Source organism: Cotesia typhae, unplaced genomic scaffold (assembly GCF_013202065.1).
Source record: "Cotesia typhae breed Kobodo isofemale line unplaced genomic scaffold, CoteBio_Ctyphae contig_48, whole genome shotgun sequence".
Taxonomy (NCBI): Eukaryota; Metazoa; Arthropoda; class Insecta; order Hymenoptera; family Braconidae; genus Cotesia; species Cotesia typhae.
Window position 1 is genome coordinate 822,087 of NW_027423756.1, and position 22,511 is coordinate 844,597.

Below are 22,511 nucleotides of genomic sequence, written 5' to 3' on the forward strand. Positions count from 1 at the left end.
GGAAGCTTCATGTGACCTTCAAACGTCGAGATCTGATGAAAACTCGATTTTTGCAAAACGGGGTGAAAACAATAACTTCCCGATTTTTGAAAATCTGAGATTTTTAGCGGGAAGTTACAAATTTTGAAAAATGCAAAATTTGTCAAATTTTAAATTTTTGAAAATCGTTAAAAATGAAGTTTGCAGTTCAAGTTTTGGCTCAATCGTTTTTGCTCAATTCCTAATACTGATCTTAAATGATCTTGAAAATAGGTGATTTTTTTTTTTTTTTATATATATGAATCATTGAATTTCAAAAAAAAAATTTAACTTCCCGCTTACAGTTTGAAAATTCAAAAAATAGTGTTTTATTAAACGTCTATCAGACTTTTGAGCTCAAAGAGCTCAAAACTGCATGAAAATTAAATTGTTGAGCTCTTCGAGCTCAAAAACATAATAAGTGCAATTTCGAGCGCTTAATTACGAAAGTAGCGGGAAGTTGCAGGGATGGCCTTCAGGGTCAACCGTTTTCCTAATATCTTTTTGTTTTTGCAACTTTCAATGTACGTAAGGTTATGCAGATACATAGTATTGTAATTTTAATCATTGAAAAATTAAATTCATAGCGTGGAAATATTAAATAACAAATTAACTTCGATTTTTTTTTCTTATTTCTTATTTTTTGGACATTATATTAAACTTATTCTTAACACATGATATTTATTTTTATTCTTTCAAATACTCGCTTCCATAGAAATTTCCGCACATTAATGTTTCTCGATCTCAAATTTCAAATTATTACCATGTTGATAGGACAATAATTTTATAAATATTTTTGGGTTACTTGAGTATACAAAACTACAATACTTCCTTTGAATTTTACAAAACATGCAACATTTTTTTTGTACAGTAATATTTTAATGGGGTATTGTAATTTTCCATGGATACATAGGTAGTTGTTAGTTGAGAGAATGGAAAAAAAAATTTGATTCAGTATTTGTTGTCATTTTATTTTTATGAGGCGCTAACTAGATTTTGCAAAATTAGCAACCTCACGTAGATCTTATTTATACAAATCATATAATATATGGTGAAAATACTAATTACCCTGACTAAGAATCAAACGCGAGCCGCGCGCTTACCAGACCGATATCTTACGCTCTCCACCGTACGATCGATGAGTGGTTCAACATCTCATTATTCTTATAAGCTATTCCTATATGGTGATTGAGCATTGCGGCTTATTATTCATTACTTAAATTATTTGTATTATTTGATGCTGTTTCTTGATGAAAGATAACTAATTTTCACATTATTTACAATCCATTTAATATAAAAAAAATTAAAGTTTAATATATACTCATTCAAGTATATTGATGTCGAAATGATCGTTTGTGCGTATTATTAAAGTTTATAAAAGATAAATGATGCCTCGAATTTATTATTGTAAATAAACCACCATAGACTAAAAATTAGCAAAAATAAATATCAACAATGGAGGACATTGTTGTTTACTGATACATCAGTCTTCTGTTTGTAAAACTGGATATAGTCTAGTCAACAAGTGTCTTTCAGGTCAAAATTTTTTCGAAGGCTCGGAAAAATGTGATTGAGGTCTCATTCGATTCGTTATCAGATCTAGAAAGTTGTAACCAGGACGTTTTGCCCAGGTCCAGTTAGCCACCCCTTTCCTCTTTAGAAAGGGCGCCACTGGGATTTTAGACACGGTGTCCCAGAAACCGGGGAAACATGAGAGGGAAAGACAGGGTCGTGAGAAGTCCGAGAGGACTGTAAATAAATCTGAGAAAAATTATAACAATTAAATTGATTTATTCAATCAAATTACAAAAACCAACAATTTACTTATGAACTAACTGAATTGTGAGAATCTCTCACCTACGCTGGCCCTTGCCAATTATTCTTATAACTAAATAACCAACTTTCTAAACCTCGTCACTCCGACGGAATATCTCAATATCTCAATTTCCTCGTCAATCTGACGGAATACCATAAAATACCAATTAATTACCTCGTCAACCTGACGGAATACCAGTTAAAACCTATTCCCGACTGCGCCCCCGACTCGGGCGTCTACGCAGCGGTTTCCTAACTTAATCCGTTGTACCCCCGACTCGGGCGTCTATACAACGTTTTTAAATAACTCACTAAATTCCATACAAAAATCGTCCACCGGACGCTAACTTAATACACACTTTTCTCTGATTACTCAAATTTCTCCGAATTACTAATTATCTAAATTCCTGAAATTTTACGCTTAACATTTCTTTAATACAAAATACCAAATTTACTAATTTAATGCATTACTAAATTAATCAACTAAATTTAATCCATTCTATTAACTCACTATTCTATTAAATTCATTAAACAATTTTTCCAATAATTTAATTCAATAAATTTACTAAATTAATTAAATTCAGCCCAACGGCCTAGAATTAATTTTTACAAAATTCCAAATTTCAAATTCTACAAATTTAACAAGCCTCATAAATTATTCGAACTACATATATTCCAGAATGACCTTGACTATCTAAGTTTTTGAAAAATTTGAATTAATTAAATAATTAGTTAAGATCATGAATTTTGGGCTTAATTTATTCCTTGATTAATAAAGAACAAGTAAGTCTTGACTTTTTTTATCGTATTGCAAATAGTTAAGAAGATATAATTAGTTTAAACATAAAAAATCAGATGAGTCTAATATAGTATAGAATAGAAGGCAATAATTTTTAAAATTCAATAAAAACTATAAGTAAATTGTTTTTATGAAAAAAAAGTAGTTAGTTGTTTGTGTTTCATAGTGTACAGTAAGAAAAAAAATATACCGAAAAAATTTAATTGTTTATAACAAATTGTTTATTTAATAAACAATGAAAATTAAAAAAAAATCAGATTTTTTGTTTTTAGCTATCAAAGAGAAACAGAAATTGTGATTTAAAAAAAAATGGTTCCTTAATATTGAATGGAAGTGGTAAAATAAAATTGTTAATTAACAAAAGCGTTTTTAAGCAACAAAAAAATTTTTTTAAGAAACGATTTTTTTTTTTAAATGATAATTTGCATTGAAGATTATGAATCCAAAAAGAATTTTTCAAATTACTAATAATTAACACATTTGTTTATAACAATTTTTTAAACAATAAATGATAAAAATTATAAAAAATAATTTTTGAGTCGCTTATGTTGATAGGAAAACAAATCAAAGTAATTGTATGAAAAAAAATTTTTTTTCGCAGGATTTATTTAACTTTTTAATTTGTCACCGAGGTAAATTGTTAATAACTATGTGGGGATTAATAATTATTTAGTTCTACCGATAGGAATCCATGCTGTGGTCATTGAAAAATAGGTCAGCGAAGTGAAAAAAATTTGAGATTCATAGTTTAACAATTATCTCACTTGCAATGTTGATGTACAAGCTATAAGAAATTGTTAATTAACTAATGCATAAATTAATGAAAAATCGCGATAAAAAATTTATGATGGCAGATTATTATTTATTTGTCTATTCTGTAAGTGCCTGAATTTTTTCAATTCTTAATTTTAATATTTTATATGTTTAAATAATATTTTTTGTTACAAGGCACCAAGGGGGCGTGGCTTCGGGATACCCGAGCGCCCGTTTTCGGGCATATTTTCAACGCTCTGTAAAAATTATGAATATTTATCCTAAAATTCCAGGAGTCAAGACTTTTTTTCGGAAATTCTCTCCTCTTTTTGGAACTTTTTTCAAATTTTAGATATCTCAAAAAGTTTTTGAGATATAAGCAAAAAACTAAACCCCCTTTTTTTTTAGTTAATTGTTTATAACTTTTGTAATTTTGGAGAGCGCATCTTCAAATTTTTCAAAAACTTTCTAGATGTGATAACGAATCGAATGACACCTCAATCATATTTTTCCGAGCATTCGAAAAAATTTTGACTTAAAAGGCACTTGTTGACTAGACTATTAGTAATGTTTACGATCTACTGTTGTAAATTTCATCCAACAAATAAAACCAGCGAAAGACTCAAAAAGTTCAATACTGTAGAGCAAATTATACAATATGTGTTTGTGAACTTTACAATTCAACTATTGTAAAAATTGATGTATGTATGTATGTATGTATGTATGTATGGATTTATGTATTTATGTATGGATATATTATATTATATTATATTATATATAGTATTATATATATTATATATAAAATATATATATATATTTTCGATCCGTTTTAATACGGTCCAACCTGACATAGTCTAGTCGAGAAATGAGTTTTTCGCCAAAAATCGTTACAACGTTCTTAAAAATATGGCGATTAGTGCATGCAATTCAAAATTTAATTTTAAGAATGTGATATTTTTTTAATTTTTCCGCCATTAAAAATTTCGTTTGTTATCATCAAAAAACAAAGAGAAATAAGAGAGTGTCCATTTTGTAGCTATAACTTTAAAAAGATCCAAAGAGAGTAGAAAAGTTTAGTAAAATCAATCTCGACTTCCCGAGTTGTAGCTCCATTATTTATAATTTTAATTTAACGTTGAAAATTGTGCTCCACGGGGCCGTTTCGGTGCTTAGGCGTCGCTGCCAAGCAAAGTACGCAACACAAAATAATTTTTTTATGACATTCGATATTAATTTAAAATTCTGATTAAATTTGGTCATCTAGACGCGTGGAGGACTATAGCCTCGCAAGAAAAAAAATTTTAGCTTGATTTTTGATTTAGTCATCTAATTATTAAGTAACTAATTTCTCATAGACTTGAGTTTTCATAAAATTTCTTACAAAAGCTTAAAAAATGTGCCTATAAATTTTTTTTTTTTTTTTTCGAGCTTATAATGTATAAATACTGCACAAGATTTCGTTGTGAAAATTTATAAATGTTTTTCATTTGTTTATGATGATTTTTCAAATTTATTAAAAATTGAAATATCCAGCTCATGTTAAAAAAATGGTTTTTCTTAAATCTTTAACCTTTGTTGTTTTTTTATATGATATATTGCATTGATTAGCTTGAATTAGAAATTTTTAACGTTAATTCTTGAAAAATTTGTTATAAACAGACAAGTATGACATTTGAAAAACATTTTTTTTGTCATTTTATTGTCTCAGTAAAATAATAATTAAAAAAAAATTTTCTTAATTATTAATAATTGTTTTTTTTTATGTATCCACCATTTAAATTGGTTATTGAGTAATCATTTACTTATTAATCATCATTTACAATTTTCTTTACCCTTGTAAAAGAATTTTTTTCTATTTGGATTCCATTGTTTATTTTATGAACAATTTGTTACAAACAAATTTTCACTTTCATTTTATTTTTTATTCATAGCTTTAAAAATTACAAATACAGCTATGTGCATCACATACATACATCTACATATATATATATATATATATTAGGGTGATTCAAAAAAAAAGAATATTTTTTTTTTCGTTTGGTACTCTGAAAAATAGGTTCCTAGACACCTCTAAGAAAGCCTCTCCAAGCATGAGTTCTTAATTGTAACGGGAAGGTCCTCCTTCTTACAGTTTTCTATTTTTTCTTATTATCAGATAGAAAAATTTATATCTCGCTTCCAACTACTTGAAAAAATATCTTGTTCCTTAGATTTTGTAGGAAATTGAATGCTCTACAAAAAAGGTCTCTTACGATTTTTTCGTAAACCCAACCGTTTAAAAGATATTAACGGTTAAAGTTTGATTATTTTTGGGAAAATTTTTTATTTCTTATGAATTTTATAACTCAATGAAAAAATCATTATGAATGATGAAACTCATAGTTTTGTAGGAAATTTACTGCTCTATAAAAATGGTCTCTTATGATTTTTCGATCAAGTTGAGCGTTTACGAGATATTCATCGTCAAACATCAATGCATATCAATTTTTCTAGTTTTTGATCAATAATTCGAAAAATTTCAATTTATTCTGTGAGTTTCAAGGAAATTTAGACAAATTTGAGTTTCTATGAATAGAAATATGTTATGAACTATTTTTTTAATTAGTTTTTAGTCTTGGACATGTTTGATTACATTAAAACAAAAAATTAGTGCATTTTTTTAAATATATAATTCAATTTAGTGTGTTTCACTTTTTTATCGAAGAATTTATTTATTTAATTATCAACTGCCATATAATTTTCAATATTTTCAACATAACGGTACACTTTTACTGTAAATAATTTCCTCTATTGCAGTTTGGGTAGTTTTTTCGATGTTCTTTGATAATTTGCAATAAGTATTGGAATTGCTCTTCATTTTTGTCAAGCATTGATTATACTCACTAACTAATGCAACAGCTCGTTCTGCTGAATCATTAACAACTTTCAATTGGTTAAAGTATTCTTTATTTTCAATGTAACTGTCATTAGTAGGCCACGATTCAATATCTTTATCAAGTAAGTCATATGGTAAATCAAAGATTTTAAAGAGATTTAAAGACTTTTTAGAAACAAAGTCACTCAGACTTTTTGCGTTAATGAATTCAAATCGTTTTTATCAATTATAAATTTTTAGCTTTAGAATCTGTACCGTTACGAGTATTAACAGCTCCAACAATATTTTTTTACTTCCAATGAAACGGTATCGTCAAATAATGATAAAATGGCAAGTTCATCACTTAAATACCATAAATGCAAAATCATTTTTCACAAGTTGCTGAAGAAATCAATGAATTGATATTTTTGTACTCGAATAAATTTTTCAAAAACTGCAAGTCATGATTAGCAGCAGTTGTTGCAGAAGTTGATGAAAACCAAGCTTTTAAATACAGTGTAACTATAAATATACAAATTTGCCGAAGACCGTCCAATTCTTTATTAGAAAGTTTAAATTCATTTCTGAATAGAAACATTTTTAAACTGCAAATTGCCTTCGCCATCCACCTAGCATGATGAATTGCACCAGGACGTTTGAAAAAAATTTCTTCTTGAGGCATTTCTCCAAGGAAAATCAACGACAATTCCAACAATTCTTTATAGTCATCTCGGGGTTGTAGTAACTATCAAAAACAATTAAAAATTTGTCAGAAACAAGAAAATTTTTTTTTTTTAAATCGCAGTTAAATCATACCTGTAAGGATTGTGCAATTAAACTAGATATTTCATTTTTTTTATCCAAAATGATATCAGCAACAACAGTATCTTCAATTCCAGATTTATAATTTGTTTTATTTATTTCATCCCATGATTTTTAAATCTTCCGAACATTGGTACGTTTGGCCCAGATGACACAGGCCAATATACTTCAAATGCACTTCTCAATATGATCTCAAAAATGTGGTGACGACATGGTAACTAGATTAACTCTCTTCCCAAAGTCTTTTCAATTGCCTTACATGTACCGTTATGAATTCCTGTATAAAGAAAATAGATAACTATCGTTAAATTTAATATTTTCAACAAATTGTAGATTATATTTAAAATCCAAATGAGTAAATAATTCTCAATAATTTCAAAAGTGAAATTCAGTAAGCAATAAAAATTAAACTAGAACTTTAATAATTAAATATTTTTTAGATTAAATTATCATTGATAAGTTACCTGTATTAACTGCCGTCGTGTCAAAACACATCGCCTTAACATAATTAGTAATACCCCATTCACTCAATGTCGATAAAATGGCTGATGTTTGATTGTCTGCCGTCCCAGAATTCATTTTTGGAACCCCAAGTAATTGTTCGGTACCAAATGCAGTTAAAATAACTGGTAGCTGCAGTTAAAATAAATAACTGCAGTTAAAATAAATCATAATCTGTTCCACAGATTTTGATCCAACAAGGTCATTCAGCATTTTTCCGTCCCAATGCACAACGTATTTATCGTGTGTCTTAAAGTTGTCATTAAGTCCTTTAGCAATGTCTTCTCTTTGAAGCATACGAGCTCGTTGAATTGAACTATAACTGAGCGTTGTATCTTCAATTTTAATACCTACTGCTAGTAAAACCGGAGCAATAATAAACATCGCATTTCTACTGCTGACATTAGCTCGGTCGAGTCCAAAAATGACTTCAGGAGTTAAGACATCAAGTTTTGCTCGTTTTGTCGGAATTGGAGGTTCATACTCTGAATCAGATCCAAAATTTGTAACTCCACTTAATGTATACGTAGAGAACGACTCTGATTTTTCACTTGGAACAATCGCATGACTGGTAGACGGTTAATCTAAGTCTGGAATAAGATCTGTTTTATAAATTAAACGAAGAAAATGTATAGAATTTATTCATTTTGATGACAAATAATTAAGAAAGGACTCCAAAAATTGTCTAGTCAAATGTCATCTAGTCATCTATGAAAAGTTACACTACTACCTGACTTTATAATAATTAAATATCTCAGATACTTACTACTCTCATCTATTCCCATCATAGTTGTGGTTAAGTTTGATACAGGTACATTATTAGAAAGAATCTCTTTATGGGTACGGAATTTTTGATCCAAATACAACTTTCTAATATTATCATCAAGCACTTTTAAGGATTTTTCGCTCACAATGTCGAATAATTGTTCAAGATCAGTCTGAAATTTCATTTCCTTTTGGTTTTGCGCTGAATTCTTTTTATCGAAATTTTTTTGTAATTTTAACCATTGACTGTGATAGCGAAGAAATTTTTCGACTGCATTAGGAGCTCCACTAGTTGGAATCTGATTTTTCTCCACAGTTCAATAACTTGGTCAACTGAATTTTTAGCACTTTGTTTGATTGAATACTTAAAAATTTTAAGTTGGTAGAAAAACACACGCATAACCTCTTTCACTTTTGGTAACTTACGTTCCGAAATTCTTTGTAGAGGTATTCCGATAAAACGTATTTCTTTATTCATTGTAGGTTAATTGATGATAAATAAATTTATGTGATGATTATAAGACTTATTTAAAATGAATTATTTTATTACGTATTCAAGATGATCAGTTTTAGGAACACTGAAAATACGGTATTAAATGGGTAGATACTGAAGATAGTTGAGAGTAAAAAACATAGATGGCGTTAGTTTCAGAAGACAAACAGAAGAAGAAATGGAATTCAAAACAAAAATCCCCTCGAACGAAAATTTTATGTATATTTTGTGAAAAACAATTTAAAAATACGCACTGAACAAACTTCATAATAATAAATGACAACGCGATTAAGATTTTAAATTATTAAAGATAAAATTAAAAAAATATTATTAGAATAAAAACTTTCAAATGAATTTTTGAACAGAAAACATCTATAGGAGTTGCTTTTATAATAAAAACTCAAATTTGTCTAAATTTCCTTGAAACTCACAGAATAAATTGAAATTTTTCGAATTATTGATCAAAAACTAGAAAAATTGATATGCATTGATGTTTGACGATGAATATCTCGTAAACGCTCAACTTGATCGAAAAATCATAAGAGACCATTTTTATAGAGCAGTAAATTTCCTACAAAACTATGAGTTTCATCATTCATAATGATTTTTTTCATTGAGTTATAAAATTCATAAGAAATAAAAAATTTTCCCAAAAATAATCAAACTTTAACCGTTAATATCTTTTAAACGGTTGGGTTTACGAAAAAAATCGTAAGAGACCTTTTTGTAGAGCATTCAATTTCCTACAAAATCTAAGGAACAAGATATTTTTTCAAGTAGTTGGAAGCGAGATATAAATTTTTCTATCTGATAATAAGAAAAAATAGAAAACTGTAAGAAGGAGGACCTTCCGTTACAATTAAGAACTCATGCTTGGAGAGGCTTTCTTAGAGGTGTCTAGGAACCTATTTTTCAGAGTACCAAACGAAAAAAAAAATTTCCTTTTTTTTTGAATCACCCTAATATATATATATATATATATGTAGATGTATGTATGTGATGCACATAGCTGTATTTGTAATTTTTAAAGCTATGAATAAAAAATAAAATGAAAGTGAAAATTTGTTTGTAACAAATTGTTCATAAAATAAACAATGGAATCCAAATAGAAAAAAATTCTTTTACAAGGGTAAAGAAAATTGTAAATGATGATTAATAAGTAAATGATTACTCAATAACCAATTTAAATGGTGGATACATAAAAAAAAACAATTATTAATAATTAAGAAAATTTTTTTTTAATTATTATTTTACTGAGACAATAAAATGACAAAAAAAATGTTTTTCAAATGTCATACTTGTCTGTTTATAACAAATTTTTCAAGAATTAACGTTAAAAATTTCTAATTCAAGCTAATCAATGCAATATATCATATAAAAAACAACAAAGGTTAAAGATTTAAGAAAAAACCATTTTTTTTTAACATGAGCTGGATATTTCAATTTTTAATAAATTTGAAAAATCATCATAAACAAATGAAAAAACATTTATAAATTTTCACAACGAAATCTTGTGCAGTATTTATACATTATAAGCTCGAAAAAAAAAAAAAAAAATTTATAGGCACATTTTTTAAGCTTTTGTAAGAAATTTTATGAAAACTCAAGTCTATGAGAAATTAGTTACTTAATAATTAGATGACTAAATCAAAAATCAAGCTAAAATTTTTTTTCTTGCGAGGCTATAGTCCTCCACGCGTCTAGATGACCAAATTTAATCAGAATTTTAAATTAATATCGAATGTCATAAAAAAATTATTTTGTGTTGCGTACTTTGCTTGGCAGCGACGCCTAAGCACCGAAACGGCCCCGTGGAGCACAATTTTCAACGTTAAATTAAAATTATAAATAATGGAGCTACAACTCGGGAAGTCGAGATTGATTTTACTAAACTTTTCTACTCTCTTTGGATCTTTTTAAAGTTATAGCTACAAAATGGACACTCTCTTATTTCTCTTTGTTTTTTGATGATAACAAACGAAATTTTTAATGGCGGAAAAATTAAAAAAATATCACATTCTTAAAATCAAATTTTGAATTGCATGCACTAATCGCCATATTTTTAAGAACGTTGTAACGATTTTTGGCGAAAAACTCATTTCTCGACTAGACTATGTCAGATTGGACCGTATTAAAACGGATCGAAAAACGGAGGTCAGAAATCGCATTGAATCGTGGTAATGGGGAGAGGATGTTAAATCCGACCCAATCCGATCCCGTTTGATGGGTGATGCCTCGAATTTGATATTACAAATCTACAACTACAGATTAAAACAATTTTTTTATCCTAAAGCATTCTCTGATGCTTCGCATCATGAGTGGTGCAATTAGTAAAAATGTATATGGAGGACATTGTAGTTTTTTAATAAATCAGTTTCATGTTTATAAATCTGGAAAATGTTGTTTTTAAAATTGGAAAGCAGTGTAGTAGAATTACAATTCGTGTGATATAATTAATATTGTGTACTAAAATTATAACACGGAAAAAAGTAAACTGTAATAAATAACAGTCGATTTATAATAAGTAATGATCAACTGCTAAAAATTACCACTTCAAAGAGTAAAATCCTGATTTTACTATTGACATTGTAATATTTACAATTTAAACCTTACAATTTACTCTTTACATGGAAGAAAATACTATTTCAAACAGTAATATTCGCCATGTAAATGTCTAAAATGTTGAAGTATAATAATTAAGAGTTTAGACTTTAATATTTATCATTTCGTACCTAAAAAATGATGTTATGATATGTAAAAAGTATAGAATAAAGTTAGTAAATTTCTAATACAAGCAACGTCAATATTTACAAAGTAAAATGGTAAATTTTAAACGCAACGCTAAAAATCAAACTGTAATTATTGACTTGCTTAGACTGGTAAAATGTATATTTTAAAAGTATAATTTTTACTGTTTGAAATATTAAATTTTCCCAGAGTGAGACCCTCTTCTCTTTCATCTGAGTTCCCCTTCTCTTCATAATATGAACTATATATTGAAATGGCAATTTTTACTGTTTGAAACTGTAATTTTTAAAGATAAAAGAGTCGTTATTTACTATAGTGACAACTACTAATTACTTATTTTGGATATTAAATTATAAATTGTGGCTTTTATACTTTCTACATTAAGTTTTGTAATATTTACATTTTTGCCACCCCGATGTCCGCTTTACTGTTTGAAACTATAAAAACTAACCAGAATCCGAGTGAATATTACAGTTTACTTTTTTCCGTGAATGCACTGTGTAAATTGACAAAGAAAATTGTAAAAATAAAGAATGCTTTTCAAATTTTTTATAAGGTTATTGTCATATAAATTACGATAGTTTTTTGTGATTTAACATACAACTATGCCGAATCAGATCACAAATAATGTTTGCAAAATTGAATAGTTTTCTTTAACAAATTGACGGACGGTTCTGTAATATTACAATGCGTGTTAGGTTTGCACATCATGATTATAAATTTACAACACATCTTAGTAGATTTCTCGACAGGTGTTGGAAAATTACATGAAATGCATATTATTTCGCATTGCTATTGTATTCACACAAATTTTTAACAGTGAAGTTAATGAATTTAAATACACTATAATTTTCGCGAATTTCGAAAACATTTAAGTAGAAATCAATTAACGGCTTTATGGAGTCATAAAATCCATATGAAAAGTCTATGTTTTTGGCAAAAAATTAAAATGTACGACATAGTTTTGATGTCAGAATTCAACAAATATCAAAAATTCTACAAGAATTATTCCGATCCTGACATTGAATTAAATTGATGTATTGTAATCCGAGGACTAAGGATCATGAAATAAGTTGATACTAGATTTATATTTTAGGGCTTTTAACGCTTCGGAGTTTATTACTCCTTCTTCAGACGTTATATAAGGTTCATGTGTTAACCCGGTCAACAAACAATAAATGCTGCTTTGTCGTTTCCATCGTAGTCTACAATATCTAGTCAATACAAGACTCATAACTTATAAACTTATTTCATGATCCTTGGTCCTCGGATTACAATACATCGATTTAATATTAAAAATATTAAAATTATCTTGTTGTAACTTTATAAAAAACTGACGTAAATCAAATTACAAACAATGTTCGTAAATTTTAGAAGATTAGTGATCAAAAACTATCCACTGTATGGTGAAACTGCTACAATTGTAGAATTATTACAACGGGACAGTTTTTCAATGCGGGATAAAGTTTTATTCAATGCTTAAATATGTTTATAGATTTCAGATATATACATTTACTGACAATAATAATCAAATGTTGGATAAAATTTTATTCTGGACTGAAAAATTGGCCCATAGAGTTTCTCAAAGTAAAACTGATCTTAGTTTCCTCACATGTTTCAGTAGATAACCCAGATTGTATTGTATTAGAATCACACTGGCGTGTAATTTTACTACATTTTTTGCTATGAAACGTTTGTTATTTTACAAAAATTTTTAACATTATATTTATCAAGTTTTTAATAACCTTCCCAGATTCTCTCAATTAAAATCAAATTAACGCCTTTTCTGTGATTCATTTGTCTATAAATAATTTACATAGAAGAAGCATAAAGCTTTCTCCACGTTTTTAAACTTACCAAATTATTTCTCGATATTTGCATATACTGAATGTTCCCGTTGTATACTATGCTTAATTACTTTTCTCTATAAATAGAATTTTATTGTTATTTTTCTGATGAGGTATTTTTAATACAATCAATTGTTGACTTTTTACTGTGATCATACGTTTTAACAATTTCCAAGCACATGAATGCATATATATATATCAGTGCATACGTATTTATTTATATCCATTTTCACTCTCGTATTATTGTAAATTCTCTATGTAAACTATTACGACACTATTAAAATGTTTATTTTTTCTTAAATTGAACACTTCGTTTTCTCCAGTTGTTACGTTTTTGTTTACACAATGTTAATAAAATTCATATTTCACAACCTTTAAAAGATGTAGCTATATACTGTAAACGTTGAACATATAAACATGTATATATTTATACATCTCTGTACTAACTGAGAGCGGTGACTAAAATGCTACCTGGTGAGAGAAATATAATGGCAACAGTTAGATAGCATGATTTCTCGTGCCGCAGCCAGGTGACACTACTAGCTCATCTAGCGCTCATCTCAAATAACAAAGTAGTAAATTGTAGCATGTACAATCGCTATCATTAATGTCTACGTTGGAATTGGTTGAAACTTACTTGTTTCGTGCCCAGGCATTGATGATAGCGATTGTAATGCAATTGATCTTAGTAAACGATTTTCAATTGGTTCATTAATTTTGAAATCAGTATAGAGAAGAACTTACAGTCGGCGATATGAATTTATCTCGTACACCGTAATAAACGGGCACAAAATAACTTTATGTATATAACTCCAGGTCAGATATTTCTATGTAATATATTTCTAAGGAATATTTGAGTGTAAAAAATTTGTGTATATAAAAATAAATCCATTCAAAAATAACTCTATGTAGTCTAGTCAACAAGTGCCTTTTAGGTCAAAATTTTTTCGAAGGCTCGGAAAAATATAATTGAGGTGTCATTCGATTCGTTATCACATCTAGAAAGTTTTTGAAAAATTTGAAGATGCGCTCGCAAAAATTACAAAAGATATAAACAATTAACTAAAAAAAAAGGGGGCTTAGTTTTTTGCTTATATCTCAAAAACCTTTTGAGATATCCAAAATTTGAAAAAAGTTCCAAAAAGAGGAGGAAATTTCCTAAAAAAATCTTAACTTCCGGAATTTCAGGATAAATATTTATAATTTTTACAGAGGGCTGAAAATACTCCCGAAAACGGGCGCTCGGGTATCCCGAAACCACGCCTCCTTGGTACCTTTTAACAAAAAATATTATTTAAACATATAAAATATTAAAATTAAGAATTGAAAAAATTCAGGCACTTACAGAATAGACAAATAAATAATAATCTGTCATCAAAAATTTTTTATCGCGATTTTTCATTAATTTATGCATTAGTTAATTAACAATTTCGTATTGCTTGTACATCAACATTGCAAGTGAGATAATTGTTGAACTATGAATCTCAAATTTTTTTCACTTCGCTGAGCTAATTTTCAATGACCACAGAATGAATTCCTATTGGTAGAACTAAATAATTGTTAATCCCCACAGAGTTATTAACAATTTACCACGGTGTCAAATTAAAAAGTTGAATAAATCCTGTAAAAAAATTTTTTTTTTCAGACAATTACTTTAATTTGTTTTCCTATTAACATAAGCGACTTAAAAATGATTTTTTATCATTTTTATCATTTATTGTTTAAAAAATTGTTATAAACAAATGTGTTAATTATTAGTAATTTAAAAAATTCTTTTTGGATTCATAATCTTCAATGCAAATTATGATTAAAAAAAAATCGTTTCTTAAAAAAATTTTTTTGTTGCTTAAAAACGCTTTTGTTAATTAACAATTATTTTAACCACTTGCATTCAATATTAAGGAACCATTTTTTTTTAAATCACAATTTCTGTTTCTCTATCATAGCTAAAAACAAAAAATCTGATTTTTCAAAAATTTTTATTGTTTATTAAATAAACAATTCAATTTTTTCGGTATATTTTTTTTCTTACTGGACACTATGAAACACAAACAACTAACTACTTTTTTTTCATAAAAAAAATTTATTTATATTTTTTATTGAATTTTAAAAATTATTGCCTTCTGTACTCCATTAGACTCACCTGATTTTTCATGTTTAAACTAATTATATCTTGTTAACTAATTGCAATACGATAAAAAAAGTGAAGACTTACTTGTTCTTGATTAATCAAGAAATAAATTAAGCCCAAAATTCATGATCTTAACTAATTATTTATTTAATTTATACCATTTTTTAAAAAAAAATATAAAAAAACTTAAATAACGATTAAGTCTTCACATTTTTTAACGTATTGCAATTAGTTTACACGATAATTAAACATAAAATAAAAAAAAAAATTTTTCTTCAGCACTTTTTTATAAAAAGGTTTTTTAAAAAAAAAGGTATAAATTAATTAAATAATTCGTTAAGATCATGAATTTTGGGCTTAATTTATTCCTTGATTAATAAAGAACAAGTAAGTCTTTACTTTTTTTATCGTATTGCAAATAGTTAACAAGATATAATTAGTTTAAACATGAAAAATCATGTGAGTCTAATGGAGTATAAAAGGCAATAATTTTTAAAATTCAATAAAAAATATAAATAAATTTTTTTTATGAAAAAAAAGTAGTTAGTTGTTTATGTTTCATAGTGTACAGTAAGAAAAAAAATATACCGAAAAAATTTAATTGTTTATTTAATAAACAATAAAAATTTTTGAAAAATCAGATTTTTTGTTTTTAGCTATGAAAGAGAAACAGAAATTGTGATTTAAAAAAAAATGGTTCCTTAATATTGAATGCAAGTGGTAAAAAAAATTGTTAATTAACAAAAGCGTTTTTAAGCAACAAAAAAATTTTTTTAAGAAACGATTTTTTTTTAATCATAATTTGCATTGAAGATTATGAATCCAAAAAGAATTTTTTAAATTACTAATAATTAACACATTTGTTTATAACAATTTTTTAAACAATAAATGATAAAAATGATAAAAAATCATTTTTAAGTCGCTTATGTTAATAAGAAAACGAATTAAAGTAATTGTCTGAAAAAAAAAAATTTTTTACAGGATTTATTCAACTTTTTAATTTGACACCGTGGTAAATTGTTAATAACTCTGTGGGGATTAACAATTATTTAGTTCTACCAATAGGAATTCATTCTGTGGTCATTGAAAATTAGCTCAGCGAAGTGAAAAAAATTTGAGATTCATAGTTCAACAATTATCTCACTTGCAATGTTGATGTACAAGCAATACGAAATTGTTAATTAACTAATGCATAAATTAATGAAAAATCGCGATAAAAAATTTTTGATGACAGATTATTCATTTGTCTATTTTGTAAGTGCCTGAATTTTTTCAATTTTTAATTTTAATATTTTATATGTTTAAATAATATTTTTTGTTAATAGGTACCAAGGGGGCGTGGCTTCGATATACCCGAGCGCCCGTTTTCGGGAGTATTTTCAGCCCTCTGCAAAAATTATAAATATTTTTGCTGATATTTCGGGAGTCGAGACTTTTTTTAGGAAATTTCCTCTTCTTTTTGGAACTTTTTTCAAATTTTGGATATCTCAAAAAGTTTTTGAGATATAAGCAACAATCTAAGCACCCTTTTTTTTTTAGTTAATTGTTTATAACTTTTGTAGTTTTGGCGAGCGCATCTTCAAATTTTTCAAAAACTTTCTAGATGTGATAACAAATCGAATGACACCTCAATCATGTTTTTCCGAGCCTTCGAAAAAATTTTGACCTAAAAGGCACTTGTTGACTAGACTATATTAGCACAGTTAGTTAAAAAAATTTCTTAATTAATTATAATGACCATTCTCAAAAAATTTGTGATCATCACTTTAAAGTTTTTCAAAAGGTTATAAAAGTATTTTTCAGAAAATTACAAAAATTTCAGAGATTTCACTTCAACTTCCTGAAAAACACTATAAAATACTTTCTAAGAGACTTAATATAGTTTCTAGGAATTATTTATTATCTTTGAACAACTCGGAAAAAGTCATATTTTATATTGTACCGGTTCTCTGAAATATTATTTAAAAAATCAAACCAACTCTTATAGCAGAGTCTCAATTCTTCAACAAGTATTTTCTTCAAATCTCTTTTAAAAGTTTTTTTTTTTTTTTTTTTTTTAGACTTTATTCGAAATAGTTAGAAAAAATAACATTTTTAGAAGTCTTTTTCAGACTTTTAATTGACTTATTTTTACTTGTAAAAGAAAATCATTTCCACCAGGGTAGATAGTTCTATAACATTACTGGAAAATATGCTTTTATTTTGGTTACCCTACTATCTTAAATTATTAGGTATTCTGAAAATGATTATGTTTTCTGTACATTGAAGCAAAAGTTAACTTGATTAAAAAAAAAAATCTTAAATTAAGAATAAAATTCTAAAGAAGCTAATTTTCTTGAATAAAAAGTTTCGGAATTAAAATAATTTCTTAACTCAATAATTTTTTCTCTTGACTTAAGAAAATCAATTCCGTCAAAATGGTATTCTTAGCTAGAGATTATTTTTTCTGTACAAGTTAACTTTTTTACCAGTATAACTGTTAATATTAAGCTGTCAATTTTATTAAAATTGAATTAATTATTTAAAATTCAAGTATAACTTTTTATTTTTTTCTTTTTATACAGTTACTCAAGATATTATCGATTTTTTAGAAAATTTACTTAAATATGGTAAAGACTTATATAATAAACAAAACCAGATGACCGAACAAAATTTACAACCAGCAGTTCCTCAAAATACAAGAAAAGATAAAAATCAAATAAAAGTAAATTACAATATATCAAAAAATTTTTGAATACAAAATAGCATAAATTTATTACTGCAAATCAATATTGCACCTTGGTTTCAATTAATCACGATAAATTTTGAATTTATCTCGCTATTAAACCTATGTTTGTATGAATCAGCAGTGATAGATTTGAAGTTCTATGTTGCACTCGGTTCATATACTTTGGCGAACTCTCTGAATTTATTTATTTACACTTTTCTGCATCTTAAATTTTTCCTTTTTTATAATTAAACCACCCAAGGTCTCACCAGATCTCATAAGTCTAAACGTGAATCTATCACTGTGTTCGTTAAAATCATTTCACCCTAACTAATGCATTCAGAATAATATCTACAATAATTTTAATCGGTATAAAATATTTTCCAAAATTTTAATCTTAGGTTGAGCTAATACCTGGCAGTGAAATATGGGTCAGTTCGTCATTTTTAGAAATAACATCATTAACGTACAAATCGCAGCCATCACTATTCGCACGTACGTTGTTGAAATATGTTGTCGGTGAAAAAATTTGTCAAGCTGGTCACTTGCCGAAGGCAAAGTCTTAAAAAAATACCGGAAAATACTATCAAAACAATACGTTGTTAGTATATCTCAATTTTTTGATCAATTATTTCATACAAGATATGAATAAGCGTTTAATACACAGAAAGTTACTTTTCAAGCTTGATTAGGAAGATGATTATACTATTGAATGAGAATTTTAATTGTTTTAATAGTAGTGCATCACATTGTATATATATAACATATATATATATATATATATATATATATATATATATATATATATATATATATATATATATATATATATATATATATATATATATATTAGGGTGGGTCAATAAAATCAACTATTTTTTTTTTTTTTTAGAATTAATACGAAAAAATGGGTTACTAGGCACCTTAAAAAAATTCTCACCAAATATGAACTCTTAATTTTAATAGGAAGATCCTCCGCGTCGCAGTTTTCCATTTTTTTCTCAGTCCAATAGAAAAAAATTCATTCCTCATCATTAATTGGTCGTATAGAAAAAATTTTTTCAAGAATTTTGTAGGAAATTTAATGCTCTACAAAAAGGTATCTTATGTTTTTTCCGTAAACCTCACCATTTCACTAATATTGAAGATTTAAGATTGATTATTTTAAGTCAAATGTCACTTTTGTTTATGAATTTTATAACTCGACAAGAAATGGCTATTATTGAATGGGCAATAGAAATTTTTGTAGCAAATTAACTGCTCCATAAAAATGGTATCTTATGTTTTGGCGATTAAATTAATCGTTCAAAAGATATTCATCATCAAACTTTCATGTATATCGATTTTAAGAGTTTTTGATTAAATAATCGAAAAATTTCAATTTAATCTATCAGTTTTGAGAAAATTTACACGAAAAAAATTTTTTTCATCAACTTAGAAACTTCAAAACGTTTTTCAAGCTTTTTTTATGTGTAAGTATTTTTATCTACATTTAAAAAAATAAATTGTACATTATTTATCGCTTAGTTAATCATTTATCAATAAAAAAAGCAAAGTTTTCATTATAAATATATTATGATTTCAGTTTTAGAGAAAAAAATGTCCAATTAGTTATAAGAAAGTTTTTTATTTCAATTTTCAACTGAGCTATTTATTTTCAAACAATTTTTTGTTGCAAGTAGGGTAGTTTTTTCGATGCTCTTTCACAACTTGCAATAAAAATTGAAATTGCTCTTCGTCTTTCGTTAAGCATTGGTTATATTCACTTACTAATGCGACACCTCGCTCTGCCACATCATTAACAACTTTCAATTGTGCGAAAAATTCTTTATTTTCATTATAACTCTCATCAGTAGACCATAAATCAATATTTTTGTCAAGAAAATCATACGGCAGATCAAAGATCTCAAAAAGTTTTAATGACTTCTTAGAAACAAAGTCACTTATATTTTTTTGCAGAATTAAATGTAAATTTTTTCTATCAATAATAAATATTCTTGCTTTAGAATCTGTACCTTCGCGAGTCTTAACAGCTTCGACAATATTCTTCTTTATGTTTAATGGAACGGTATCATCAAAAAGTGATAAAATAGCAAGTTCATCACTTAAGTACCATAAATGTGAAGTCATTTTTTCACATGTAGCCAAGGAAATTAAAGAATTAATTTTACTGTACTCAATTAAATTTTTCATAAACTCTAAGTCATGATTAGCAGCAGAAGTCGCAGAAGTTGATGAAAACCAAGCTTTTACATACACCATAACTATGAAAATACAAAATTGTCGAAGACCATCCAATTCTTTCTTAGAAAGGTCAAATTCATCTCTAAAAATAAACATTTTTAGGCAATAAATTGCCTTTGCCATCCATCTTGCATGATGAACTGCACCAGGACGCTTGAAGAAAACTTGCTCTCGTGGCATTTCTCCCAGAAAAATTAATGACAATTCCAATATTTCTTTATAGTCATCTCGGGGTTGCGATAACTACCAGAAGTAATCAATTATTCGTAAAAAATAAAAAATTATCCTCTACACTTAAAATTGTATTTAAATAATACCTGTAAGTATCGCTTAATAAATGAAGATAGATTATTTTTTCATTCGTAATAATATTAGCAACAATACTATCTTCAACACCAGATTTATACTTCGTTTTATCGAATGTGTCCCAAAATTTTTTGAATCTGCCAAATATTGGAACATTTGGTCCGGATGATACTGGCCAATAGACTTCGAATGCACTCCTTAAAATGATCTCATAAATATGATGGCGACATGGTAACCAAATTAATTCTTTTCCTAAGGCCTTTTCAATTTCTTTACATGTACCATGATGGATTCCTGTATAGTAAAAATAGATAATTACACTTTAAGTTCTGTATTTAATAAAAATTGTAACGCATATTTAAAATCTATAAATAAATAAAGAATTATAACTAATGGGCACGTGTCGAAAATTTAATTAATGTATGAAAACAATTCAACTAGAACGATGAAAATAAAATTTTCTTTTAAATATTTTATCATTGATTAGTTACCCGTATTAACCGCAGTCGTGTCAAAACACATCGCCTTGATGTAACTAATAATACCCCATTGATTTAACGTTGACAAGATGGTTGCTGTTTGATTTTCTGCCGATCCACTATTCATTTTTGGAACTCCAAGTAACTGCTCAGTACCAAAAGCAGTCAAAATAATCGGTAATCGATCCACAAATTTCGATTCAGAAATGTCATTCAGTATTTTCCCATCCCAATGCACGACATATTTATCATGAGCTTTGAAGTTATCTTTTAGTCCTATAGCAATGTCTTTTCGTAAGAGCACGCGAGTTCGTTGAATTGTTCGATAACTAAGAGTTGTATCTTCTACATTAACACCAACACTTGATAGAACTGGAGCAATAATGAACATCGCATTTCTACTACTAACATTAGCTCTGTCGAGTGCTGAGATAAGCTCTGGAGTTAGAATATTTATTTTTGCTCGTGTTGTCGGTATTTGAGGCACATACTCTAAATCTGAACCGAAATTTGTAGCTTGACTTAATGTAAGGGTTGAAGATGACTCTGATTTCTCACTTCGAACAATCTCATGGCTGGTTGAGGGTTGATTCAAATCTAAAATAAGCGTTGTTGTTTAATTAATGGAAGCAAAAATATGGAACTCATTCATTTTGACATCAAATAAGGAACACAAAGAGTTTTTTATTTATCATCTACGAACATATTGACATTTATGATATAATTAATTAGAAAAACAATAATATACTTTATTATTCCTAATTTATAATCAATTTAATTTATTTTCAATTCTGATTAAAATTTATAATAATTAAATGTTGTAAATACTCACGACTTTCATCTATTTCCATCGTATTCATAGTACTGTTTAATTTATTTGGGTTATTTGAAAGAATTTCTTTCCGGGTATCACTTTTTTGATTTGAATATAGTTCACGAATATCATTATCAAGCAGTTTTATTGATTTATGATCTACAATATCAAATAATGCTTTGATTTCATTCTGAAATATTATTACATTTTTGTTTTGGGCTGATGATTTTTTCGCACAAAAGATTTTTGCAATTTCAACCATCGGTTATGATAGCGAAGAATTTTTGTATTACATTAGTTGATCCACTAGTCGGAATCTGGTTGTTTTTCCATAGTTCAATAACTTGATCAGTTGCATTTTTAGCACTTTGTTTGATAGAACATTTTAACACTTTGAGCTGATAAAAAAAAACAC

The 22,511-nt window shown here is 27.3% G+C and overlaps 2 protein-coding genes across 4 annotated transcripts in view; both read right to left on the bottom strand.

Moving 5' to 3' along the window:
• Vps50 (vacuolar protein sorting 50) overlaps positions 1-13,849 on the bottom strand; it is an 83,572-nt gene extending 69,723 nt beyond the window's left edge. The window contains exons 1-2 of one of the 3 annotated variants that reach the window (XM_074247056.1): positions 13,574-13,845; positions 13,426-13,492 (exon numbers count right to left, since the gene is read on the bottom strand). The gene's annotated coding sequence lies outside the window, so the exon portion shown is untranslated. Of the gene's footprint in view, positions 1-13,425 lie in introns of all 3 variants that reach the window. The other 2 variants (XM_074247057.1, XM_074247054.1) reach the window with 2 other exon arrangements.
• A 5,960-nt stretch (positions 13,850-19,809) lies between these two features.
• LOC141529626 (uncharacterized) lies at positions 19,810-21,416 on the bottom strand. Its single transcript, XM_074246260.1, has 3 exons — positions 21,295-21,416; positions 20,815-21,097; positions 19,810-20,740 (listed from the first exon to the last, which is right to left on the bottom strand). The coding sequence occupies exons 1-3, from the start codon at positions 21,407-21,409 to the stop codon at positions 20,692-20,694; spliced, it is 447 nt and encodes a 148-aa protein (XP_074102361.1). The 5' UTR covers positions 21,410-21,416; the 3' UTR covers positions 19,810-20,691.
• Between the last annotated feature and the right edge of the window lie 1,095 nt (positions 21,417-22,511).

Excerpts from the sequence above, each read along its gene's own strand:
- LOC141529626 (XM_074246260.1), bottom strand. The coding sequence starts at position 21,409 with ATGAATAGTGGATCGGCAGAAAATCAAACAGCAACCATCTTGTCAACG. Across the intron at positions 21,098-21,294 it reads CACGACTGCGGTTAATACGG|GAATCCATCATGGTACATGT; the intron begins GTAACTAATCAA and ends TTTACTATACAG. Across the intron at positions 20,741-20,814 it reads TTATTAAGCGATACTTACAG|TTATCGCAACCCCGAGATGA; the intron begins GTATTATTTAAA and ends TACTTCTGGTAG.